Here is an 11,832-nt window from a genome sequence, read left to right as displayed (position 1 = left end):
AGTCCCTGTACAAAGTGACCATACAAACCACTGTCCACTGTCACAGGAGCATCATTTACTCCGTCTGCGCCTCATCTGTTCATCCACCAGAACAGACCTCAGGAGAAGCAGGCAGCAGCGAGAGGCCTTCACTTTTTGATAACTTGGAATTTGATAAACCTTGAGCTTTTTTGCTTTTTGAGATAAAAGGACAAAAAAGGTTTTAAAACGGTCACAGTTGAAATGAGTGTCCTGAACACATCTGGCATTGCACCGTTTACAAATTCACTAAAATAACCCAGTGTTTTGACATTTTAGGCCTCACAAACTTAACTTTATATAAACCTCATCTTCACCATTGATTTTATCATGACAATTATTTTCTTGCACAAACGTGGAACAAAACTTTTTATGGCGAGTACAACCAAATACAGTTTTGGGAGAAAAAGGGAAGAAATATGTGCATCATGAGTAATTTGAGCTCTCTGAAACAGTGGAGGATCCACAGGTGCACCGTGGAGCTGCGAGGGGCGAGTGTTCCGAGTGGAACACCACTGTCCTGGCATTGTGAAACAACGGAAAAGAAAACGCTCGAGTGTAATAGCATTGATGATTTTTTTTATATAAACAGTATTATTATAACTGATCTCTTTTCTAACCCTTTCCCATTTTATACAGTTTAACTACTGTATAAAAGTAGCAGATCCTTTGACAATTCCTTTGCTTTTCCTGTGACTCAGAAGAAAACCACCAGTGCTGGATGACAGATTTGGGGTCAGGAACCCAAAAACTGTAATGATTGTATTCTGTACAAAAGGTCAAACACAGGTCATCGGTGACCAGTAACGCCTCAAACCTGTTCGTGTCAACTTCTTTTTTTCATAATGATTTAAAAAGAGCAAACTCAGTTTAACCATAAATGGCTTCACAACCACTCAAATCAAAAATTGTGCCAGGATCCATAGAGACCTGTACGTGTCCTATTATATACCTATTATATATGTTTTACTTTCACTTCAGGTGAAAATGGATTTTATGACTTTCTATACCAAACAGACCTATAAAAAATATAACTATTTGTTATTCTACTGTAGTCTATAGAAACATACACTGCAGGGTTACAAGAAAAACAGGATGATTTTGTGGATTTATTTATAAATAAAATAAAATAAATAAGTGGTTCACATTTTTACAAAATATATGGTTTGATCACAGCAGTTGTACACATTTTTATAAACGACAATGTTTTTTCTGTCTACATGTATTTGGTGAATCTTCACTTTTGCTTTATGAAATATGAAGAGTTTTAGTGTGAGGTCCTGAGCTTTCCTTTTGGGACTCAGTTGATGTGAGTCCAGAGCTTCTGTGGTGCTGGGTCTGTGTTCGAGGGTCCCCAGACTCAGGCTCTGCTGTCCAGGACCACGTTGCCCTCTCGGTCTTTGATGCGGAGGCGTCCTGTGGGGTAGCGCGTCTCCTGCCGCCCGTTGCTGTAGACGGTCTTGACCGTGCCGTCGGGGTACTCCCTGCGCTTGTACTCCGCCGTGTGCACCTCCTTCTGCCCCGTGTTGAAGTGGATCTCTTTACTGCCGTCCCTGCAACACGGATCATCACAGAGCATTAGTCTGAAGGTGGAGCAGATCCCAATAATCACCATCACACATACAAGCTGGGGCACAAGCTGGTCCCTTTGAAGGCCAGTTTATACTGTACTTACATACTTTACTTTATAATTTATCATCATGGGCAATCCATTAAAAAGTAGGTTACCAATCGTCATTGAATTGCAAATGTGGCATCTGTTGATGACTTACGGATGGACACATGGGGGAGGGACTTACAGATGGACACATGGGGGAGGGACTTACGGATGGACACATGGGGGAGGGACTTACGGATGGACACATGGGGGAGGGACTTACAGATGGACACATGGGGGAGGGACTTACGGATGGACACATGGGGGAGGGACTTACGTATGTGGGGGGAGGGACTTACGGATGGACACATGGGGGAGGGACTTACAGATGGACACATGGGGGAGGGACTTACGTATGTGGGGGGAGGGACTTACGGATGGACACATGGGGGAGGGACTTACAGATGGACACATGGGGGAGGGACTTACGTATGTGGGGGGAGGGACTTACGGACGGACACATGGGGAGGGACTTACGTATGTGGGGGGAGGGACTTACGGACGGACACATGGGGGAGGGACTTACGTATGTGGGGGAGGGACTTACGTATGTGAGGGGGAGGGACTTACAGATGGACACATGGGGGAGGGACTTACGGACGGACACATGGGGAGGGACTTACGTATGTGGGGGGAGGGACTTACGGATGGACACATGGGGAGGGACTTACGTATGTGGGGGGAGGGACTTACGGACGGACACATGGGGGAGGGACTTACGTATGTGGGGGAGGGACTTACGTATGTGAGGGGGAGGGACTTACGGATGTGAGGGGGAGGGACTTACGGATGTGGGGGGAGGGACTTACGGATGGACACATGGGGAGGGACTTACGTATGTGGGGGGAGGGACTTACGGACGGACACATGGGGGAGGGACTTATGGATGTGGGGGGAGGGACTTACGGATGGACACATGGGGAAGGGACTTACGTATGTGGGGGAGGGACTTACGTATGTGAGGGGGAGGGACTTACGGATGTGGGGGGAGGGACTTACGGATGGACACATGGGGAAGGGACTTACGTATGTGGGGGAGGGACTTACGTATGTGAGGGGGAGGGACTTACGTATGTGGGGGGAGGGACTTACGGATGGACACATGGGGGAGGGACTTACGTATGTGGGGGGAGGGACTTACGGACGGACACATGGGGGAGGGACTTATGGATGTGGGGGGAGGGACTTACGGATGGACACATGGGGGAGGGACTTATGGATGTGGGGGGAGGGACTTACGGATGGACACATGGGGGAGGGACTTACGTATGTGGGGGGAGGGACTTACGTATGTGGGGGGAGGGACTTACAGATGTGGGGGGAGGGACTTACGGATGGACACATGGGGGAGGGACTTACGGATGGACTTGAATGATAGTGCCGTCGGTCAGCACGCTCTCTTCTCGTCCGTTGGGATACAGGGTCTTGACGGTGTGGTCAGGGAAGGTGATCTCCTTGTGGCCGTCGGGAAAGTGTTTTTCTGTTAGCACACACATAGTTAGCTCACAGCGCAGAGGTCAGGGGTTCACCTGAGAGTGCCCTCACCTGTCTGGTTGTTGGGGAAGTGCAGGACCTCCATACCATCTGGGTAAGTGATGTGGGTGGTCTTGGCCTCAGCGTAGAAGTAGATCTGAGGAGAGGAACATGTCACTAATAACAGAACTGAATTTGGTTTTAGAAAGAGTCAAATACAGATGCGTTTGTGGAATAAGCATTAAATAATCCCGTGAGAGGCATTACAGACATATAAGGTGAGGAGGACGCTGAATTAAGTGAAGCAAACACCTGAACTCCTTTTTCGTTGTATGCTTGTACAATGACAAACAAAGCTTTAAGGCTCAACTAGACGCCCTGAGCCAGGTTGTTCTTGACACCTCAGCTGAGCAGAACTTTGTTCGGCAGGGCTGCGAGAACGCTTCGCTGTGATTGGCTGGATTTAGTGGGTGGGGTTAATTTTGAGGAAACTGGGAAGTGAGAATCCCATGGAAAACAGGAGACAACAAGGACAGTTTTGAGGCAACGCTCGCGGCAGTAAAAGGATTACACGGACACGTTTCCTGGCGAGAAACACGCGGGCGTTTTGGGCAAGGACGAAGAGGAAACAGAAACCTGGCTCTACTGCATGAAAGAAGCGAGTGATAAAAAAAAGTGACATGTCATGACTTTACCGAGTGACACGGAGGTTAGAATGTTTTATTTCTGTAAAAAAGGGGGCGTGGCAGTTGGGCAGCAACACTTCTTGTGGAGTATGAAGAGGCCTTTAATCACTGACTGTTCCCTCCTGACAACCTTAGAAAGTGTGAGTAGGAGTGCGCCTCACCACTCTCTGGTCAGCCGTGAGCTCCTTGGTGTCTCCGTTGAAGAAGGTGACTTTGACTGTCCTTCCGTCAGGAGACACCTCCTTCTTGGTGCCGTTGGGGAAGACCATGAGGCGTGCTCCACTGGACAGCAGCTGCTCCACCTGCAGAGGGAGTGTGACCATGTCAGAGCGTCGGATAATATGGATACTGGCCCATTGATATTTACAGGAAGATAACGTAACCATGACGACCTAATAAGCTCTTTAGTGACAACATGACAAGACGTTTAAGAGTTTTCATTGATGAGATGTTAGAAAGTAGTAGAGATTGGACGATACACGCGACAAAGAGAGGGAAGTCACAGGACTTCACACACTGTGTTCTCTCTGCGCGCTCCTGTCCTCCATTTTCTCAGGACAGTAGTATGTACGAATGTGTCAATGTGCAGACGAGGATGAGGAGAGAGGACCCTGATGATCAGAGGATGAGGAGAGAGGACCCTGATGATCAGAGGATGTAGAGAGAGGACCCTGATGATCAGAGGATGAGGAGAGAGGACCCTGCTGATCAGAGGATGTAGAGAGAGGACCCTGATGATCAGAGGATGTAGAGAGAGGACCCTGATGATCAGAGGATGTAGAGAGAGGACCCTGATGATCAGAGGATGAGGAGAGAGGACCCTGCTGATCAGAGGATGTAGAGAGAGGGCCCTGATGATCAGAGGATGAGGAGAGAGGGCCCTGATGATCAGAGGATGAGGAGAGAGGGCCCTGATGATCAGAGGATGAGGAGAGAGGACCCTGATGATCAGAGGATGAGGAGAGAGGACCCTGATGATCAGAGGATGAGGAGAGAGGACCCTGATGATCAGAGGATGAGGAGAGAGGACCCTGATGATCAGAGGATGAGGAGAGAGGACCCTGATCATCAGAGGATGAGGAGAGAGGACCCTGATGATCAGAGGATGAGGAGAGAGGACCCTGATGATCAGAGGATGAGGAGAGAGGACCCTGATGATCAGAGGATGAGGAGAGAGGACCCTGCTGATCAGAGGATGTAGAGAGAGGGCCCTGATGATCAGAGGATGAGGAGAGAGGGCCCTGATGATCAGAGGATGAGGAGAGAGGACCCTGATGATCAGAGGATGAGGAGAGAGGACTCTGATGATCAGAGGATGAGGAGAGAGGACCCTGATGATAAGAAGATGAAGAGAGAGGACCCTGATGATCAGAGGATGAGGAGAGAGGACCCTGATGATCAGAGGATGAGGAGAGAGGACCCTGATGATCAGAGGATGAGGAGAGAGGACTCTGATGATCAGAGGATGAGGAGAGAGGACTCTGATGATCAGAGGATGTAGAGAGAGGACCCTGATGATCAGAGGATGAGGAGAGAGGACCCTGATGATCAGAGGATGAGGAGAGAGGACCCTGATGATCAGAGGATGAGGAGAGAGGGCCCTGATGATCAGAGGATGAGGAGAGAGGGCGCACGGGCATTGACAAGGGAACTTTATTATACCGTGCATTTCGTACACAGGGCAACTCAATGTGCCTCTGAGGACATCAGTAATATTTACTTTTTACCTGAAGTCCCGAGGTCATTCTAACCTCGTGTGAATAAGACGAAGGCATTGCCATCCAAAAGACTAAAACTAACGCTGTTAGTAACTTTTTGTGGAGCTTACCTTCCCCTCAGCACTAGAAGCCTCCTCCTGAGGCGTCTCCAACCTGCTCCCACACTCCGGTGCAGGCTGAGGTGCAGTCTGAGGTGTAGGCTGGGTGTCACAAGGGGAGCACCCCTGGGTCTCCTCCGGGCTGAGACTGGCTTGGTTCTGGTCCTCGGCCTCGGCCTCGGATTCCTCTGCTGTTCTTCCTGTTAAAGACGGCCTTCTCAGACTGCTCCTCATCCCTTTAACAAAGACCCCAACAGACAGAGCGGTCAGAATGAATTCTTCACATTTTCAAACCTCAAACAAAACTTCAAGCATCCCATCCGTGTATTAAGAGGAAGTGGGGCAAAAGCAAGTGCATAATTATCTGTTAGACACTGAAGTCAAAAGGGTGTAGCCATCTTGAAATGTCCAAAATATTGGGACAGGACCAACAAAAGATTTGTTTACAGACAACATCCCCAAAACAAAGTAACTCAAAGACAATAGATTTCTAGTGACTTCACGCTTGATTTTTCTTCAGTCCCGTCCCAATATGTTCGACATTGTAAGAGGGCTGCCACAGAGTGAAGCTGAAATAGGCAAACATGAGATGAACAAAAAAATCCCCCAAAAATGTGGGTTTTTTTGTCGTATGAGGGAGAGCGTTCAGAAACACATGCGTAATTAGGTCAGGTTTTTTAAAACATGGAGCGCAGCCCTTTGATCGCAGCGTGCTACCACAGGACATTCTCTCTTCTGTTCACTCCACTGCGGGACGGTCCAGTGAAAGCATGGCTGGTTGTGAGGAAAAGTTGTGAGAATTTTTGGAAAAATTAGCTCGAGCTGGTGGCTGTAAGCCTCTCCTCCTACTCTACTTTTGGACGGTATTTATTCCCAATTTGCGCATACACTTAATACACAAAATACAAATATAGACCAAAATTTAGCCTACTTTTTTATTTTCATTAGTAGTGTTTGCGTAGCGCCCTTAGAGTGGACCAGTATGAGAAGCACTAACATCACTAACAACAAGGTTGTTCCTGTTTTTTTAGTTTTAGTTTAGGTTGCTTGTGTGTGCACAATTGTAAATATAATTGAGTTAACCACGTCATGGCACTGTAACAATACTACAAAGGTGGTTTATCTGTATTCTCATCGTGCAAGGTAAGTGTCGTTGGTACTAAGCACACATAGAGCAGTCAGTGAGTACCTGACGGCACTGTGGCGGCTCCTGGAGCAGATGCTCTGCGGCTCCCCCTTGTGGCCGGAGCAGGAGGGCTGGTGTCCAGAGGGGTCTGAGAAAACAGGAGGAACTCAAAGAAATGCTCACAGTCCTTTGTCCACACGACGACACACCACACACCTGGGTTCTGATTAATGCCGTTTTACATAATCCATAGTGCAGGAGTGGTATCAGAAAAAGTATAGTTGGAAACATAAACCAACTCACATTTAAGTACAGTACTGGAAAAGGCCTTTTCCGACCTGTAGCCTTATTACAGGGACATTAGACTGTGGGTTTACAGTCTGACCGATACTTCAGAACAGAAGGTGGCAGTAATGCACCAATAAACCAAAGAAGCGCTTATTGCTATGCATGTAATAATGAAACGTTCTACATGAGCCCAACACAACACACTGAGAGGCGAGTTGCACATTGGCCCCTTTGAGCTGGTTCTGGGAAATCAGGAAGAAGCAGAGTGTCTTAGTGTCTCCAGAAAATGGACTTACTGCAAACTTGACTCCCTTGGGAGCAGAAGACTTGTCTGAGTCTGCAGAGTTTTTCTTCCAGGCGGTGAGGCGCAGTTTCTCCAGAGTCTTCACCTGTGCAGGGACAGAACAGTGAGGATTGACTGAGCAAACACAGGATGTACAAGCTTTACAGTAAAACTGCCATTTTAAACACATTACAACTCAAGAACCATTTCATCTCATCTCATGCTGCAGGGACATTCATTTAACATTTTTCAATTAGTCAGAAATGTGTTGAGCTAGTTCAGCTCCACCCGTTCCGTCCACCTCTCCCTGTTCCACCATTATTGATTTTGATCCTTACTATTAATGGTATTGTGTGTGATATAGATGAGTTGATTGGCAGTACCTCATCTCTCAGAACGCTGTTGTCCTGCCCCAGAGCCTCCAGCTGGTGGCGCAGTCTGCTGTGGGTGTTAGCCCAGCGGCTCTCCTTCCTCCTCAGCTCCTCCTGCAGGGAGCTTAGCTGCTGCTTCAGACCCTGTGGCACACAGCACACCACACGGCCCAAATGATCCTATACTTCAACTCAAATGGAGTCTATGTTTGGTTTCATAATCTGTACAGGAAGTAAAGGTCTGTATGCAATAACAGTATGGTCTCAAAATGTCAACTGCTGTCCTTGGACTGTCCTCTCCCCACTCCAAAAGTGTGGTGTTTTAACATTTAGAGGCTCGGACTGAGGAGACTGTGCTTTTGAAAATCATCCTTCACATGAGTGGAACACAGACAACATAATACATATAACCAGGGTATCTGCAGACAAGTCAAATTTAAGACTTTTGAAGACCTTTTTAAGACCACAAAATCTCAAAAATAAGACATGTTTTTGAACGCGCAATATATAAATGGACTGTAAAGAAAATCACAGTCACAAATATCCAAGTGTCAAACTGTTGTTCATTGATATCACAGTGGGATGAAGACTTCCCCTCGCTCACTTCCGTCAATAACCTTTAGGAGTTACTGCGCGGACGACGGACGTTGTGCTCCTCGTATCATTACGCCTCGCAACATAGTACCCTTTTTTATCTGCTTATAAAATCGTCATGTTACATTTCTGTGTAAATATACTTCGCATGAAAACACTTCACGTAAGTTTATTTAAATAGGGAACACGTGGAGGAGCTTGGTAGCTTCTATCGTGAGCTTTTTTGGAGCTATATGACATGTGGGAGAGGCTGCGTATGTGCTCCGTTTGCGTGACAGAGCGCACGGACAAAGATCAGACGTATTAACTCGTCTAAGGTTAGGTAAGAACACATCTCAGTATGTAAAAACGGCGGCCTATTCCTTTAAATAAGTATTAGGGAGAGTTGGAGGCATTTTCTTTTACTCATGAGTGAAATGTACATTTTATACAGATTGCGTGCCAGATTGTTGCATTATTTATCACACCAAATAATGGGCTACACATTCTGCAGTGTTCATTTCCAAAGTGGCTCTTTGATAATCGGACTCTCTAGAGATGTCTTTCATAGCATATTCTGCACAGTCTTATGTGTTCATTGTTCTCTACTTTTTAACAGACAGTATGCAGTCCATGCTGTCTGTTGGGCGGCATGGTAGCGCAGCGGTTAGTGCTCGTGCTTCACAGCTAGAAGGTCCGGGTTCGATTCCCACCAGGGACGGGGCCTTTCTGTGTGGAGTTTGCATGTTCTCCCCGTGTCTGCGTAGGTTTCCTCCGGGTACTCCGGTTTCCCCTACCACTAAAAACATGTACAATAGGCCAGGATGAATGTGAGTGTGTTTGAGAGTGCGCATGGGGGACGACGGATGGAAATTAGCCCAAGGCTCGTTTACATGCATGAGATCCATGTATGTTCATTAACACGCACTGTCCGGACCAAACAAACCAATAAATAATTAAACAAACCTGGATCTCCTGGCGCTCGCTCTTGTTGGGGACGGCTCGTGCTGCAGACATGTGCTTTTCCAACAGCTTGCGCTCCCTCTGCAGCTTTCTGTTCTCCTCTCGTTTGTACTCCTCAAAGCGGGTCATCTCCTGAGCTTTCATCTGCTCAAAGTCACAGCGCTCCCTCCTGCCACACAACACCAGGGCAGGCGTCATCAGAACAACATCTGCAGCTGAGTGTTGAGTCACACACCTACCTCAGGTCCTCCTGGAGTTTCTGGTTGTCCTTCCGTACTTTGGTCAGTGTAGCATTCTCCTTTTGGAAACGCTCGATTTGGACCTCCAGCTCCACCAGCCTCTCCCTGAGCAGCTGTGACTGGGCCTGTGGAGCTGTAGGAAAGAAGTGCTGTGAATAGTTCAACTTCACACCATCCACTGCCTCACTAAGCTCTGGGCTTTCCACGTACCACCAGGACCACGCATGACAACTTAAAGCTGCAATACCCCAATGACTCACTTTTCCAACCGTGAAGGTCAGGCGTGGTTGACTAAAATCTCTCAGCTGTTGCCTAAACTCGTTTCTAGCACTCCCCTTAATTAGACGGAGCTTACAGAGAGAGTGCTGAGACGTGAACAAGGCGGACCAACAAACTAACCGTGTGCTAATGTAGCCTCACGCATGATCCGCTTTTCTGTCACAAATGCTGCGTGTTTAATTTCGATCAATAAGGCCCTAATAAGTTTACTCTACTATAAGAAAATAATTGGATTGCCACAGCTTTAAAGGTACAGTATGTAGCCTGCACACAAATGGCTGGCCTGCTTTAACCTGTCCGGGTTAATCAGGGTAGTTTTGTAAAGGTTTAACCACAGAATTTGGCAAGACAAATGATGTGAGACTGGGCTTTCTGAGAAGACAAAGGGGAGGGCTCAGGAATCAACACTAAATATGTAAACGTCTCTTACACTGTGGAAAATGTCCACAAAGCAACAAAGCAAGAGGTCAGGTTCAGAAAATAGCAAGGCCAATAGCAGATGTAAAGGTTAATATAATAATAATAATATATATATTTGTTTTTTTACCACCCAAATAGCCTGTAGTTAAACATTTCTAACTAAAGTAAAAGGTTTCAATAATAGAAGTGTCCACCACTTTTTGTTCTTTTATAAAAGTCGTCTTGCAAATAATATGGACCATGTCAGTAAAGTTTTGTAAATAAAATACTACACCGCTCCCTTTGACTGATGATAAACTCCAGGTTGAGAGCAGAACTGAATGTTAATGCCCTGAACCTGCTTTTTGTGCTTTACAACTTAACCTCTTTATCAGTATTCTCCAGTTCAGCTTCACCCAAATCTAAAAGCTTCTCAACTGGAGATCAACAGTGTAACGCCTCATTTGAAAGCTAAAACCTACAAAAGTGATTGTAACTTTTTTTGTCACGCTGTTGCCGCAATTTTGTCTTGTTGCAATTTTGTTTTTGTTGTGTCTCTTTTTTGTCTTTTAGTCATGTTTTTTTGTGCTTTTTTATCACTTTTTTCATTGCAATTTTTGTTTTTTATGTCGCATCTATGTTGCTTCTGTGGCATGTTTTCGTCGCTATTATATTTTTTATGCTTTCATCCTCGTCACTCTTTTGATGGTTTTTTCCAAGAAGCCTTTAGATTTGGGCAAAGCCAAACTGGAGAAAATGAGCACGGTTCAGGTGGGAGTTAAGAGGTTGAGTTAAGGAGGAGAGGAGTGAGTTAAGTTTAAGCTGTTAGTTAAGGGTGAGTTTAACATTTCACCACTTTCAGGAAGCAAAGTGGAGTTTTACCGTCATAGTGAGGCTAACACGAACAACTAGCCGCTAGCTGATAATAAATAAAAAGTGATATGTGATATGACTATGAGGAGGAGGAACAGGACGGACACGAACCATGCGTGGAGTTTGGAACACTCTGGGGGTCGGCCGCTGTCGGAGGGCGGCTCGCAGGTGCACTGTTGGACTGTGTCTTGAGTGCGGGGAACAGCCTGCTCATGAGCTGGGAGGGGGCTTTGGACACGGCCACCTTCCTGTTAACAGCACGCTCTACTGGGGAGGCCGGCTCCTCTGAGGACAGACAACATGGACACAGGGGTCAGCAGGTCTGCAGAACGAAGGAAAAATACCCTGGAGAAAACCTGATCTTGTCTGATCTCAGAGCGAAGCAAGAACAAGAAAGAGCAGGTGCCTGGGGGAGTGGTGCGTGGGGATTAGGGATGGGTATCGTTAACGATTTATCGATACTACTACTCTTATCCTTATCGATCCGGCAGTCTTATCGGTACTTTGAAAGAAAAAAAAAAGTAAGATAGAGGCTACAGTATAGTAGCCTAGGCCCATATTTATCTTTATTACACATTTACTCACACTCACTTAATATATAGCAGTTAAAATACAAATATAGGCCAAAATGTATTTGTAATAATAATAATAATAATAATAATAATAATTATTATTATTATTATTATTATTATTATTATTATTATTATTATTATTATTAGTATCAATAGTAACTATTTTTACTATTGTTGTTGTATTATTATTATAATCATTATTGTTGTTGTTCCTAT

General features: G+C 46.1%; 1 protein-coding gene across 1 annotated transcript in view; it reads right to left on the bottom strand.

Moving 5' to 3' along the window:
• Positions 1 to 1,378: 1,378 nt before the first annotated feature.
• cpap (centrosome assembly and centriole elongation protein) overlaps positions 1,379 to 11,832 on the bottom strand; it is a gene marked incomplete at its 3' end in the record, with an annotated part of 28,666 nt that continues 18,212 nt past the window's right edge. The window contains exons 9-19 of the mRNA XM_079563779.1: positions 11,156 to 11,329; positions 9,494 to 9,626; positions 9,258 to 9,423; positions 7,731 to 7,862; positions 7,361 to 7,453; positions 6,840 to 6,924; positions 5,663 to 5,886; positions 3,996 to 4,136; positions 3,221 to 3,305; positions 3,035 to 3,155; positions 1,379 to 1,571 (exon numbers count right to left, since the gene is read on the bottom strand). Coding sequence (XP_079419905.1) covers positions 1,379 to 1,571; positions 3,035 to 3,155; positions 3,221 to 3,305; positions 3,996 to 4,136; positions 5,663 to 5,886; positions 6,840 to 6,924; positions 7,361 to 7,453; positions 7,731 to 7,862; positions 9,258 to 9,423; positions 9,494 to 9,626; positions 11,156 to 11,329 — 1,547 coding nt within the window. The remainder of the gene's footprint in view (positions 1,572 to 3,034; positions 3,156 to 3,220; positions 3,306 to 3,995; positions 4,137 to 5,662; positions 5,887 to 6,839; positions 6,925 to 7,360; positions 7,454 to 7,730; positions 7,863 to 9,257; positions 9,424 to 9,493; positions 9,627 to 11,155; positions 11,330 to 11,832) is intronic.

The sequence above is a fragment of the Gobius niger genome, assembly GCF_951799975.1.
Source record: "Gobius niger genome assembly, chromosome: 9".
NCBI lineage: Eukaryota > Metazoa > Chordata > Actinopteri > Gobiiformes > Gobiidae > Gobius > Gobius niger.
Note: the sequence above shows the minus strand (reverse complement) of the source record. Positions and strands in the feature narration are given on the sequence as shown.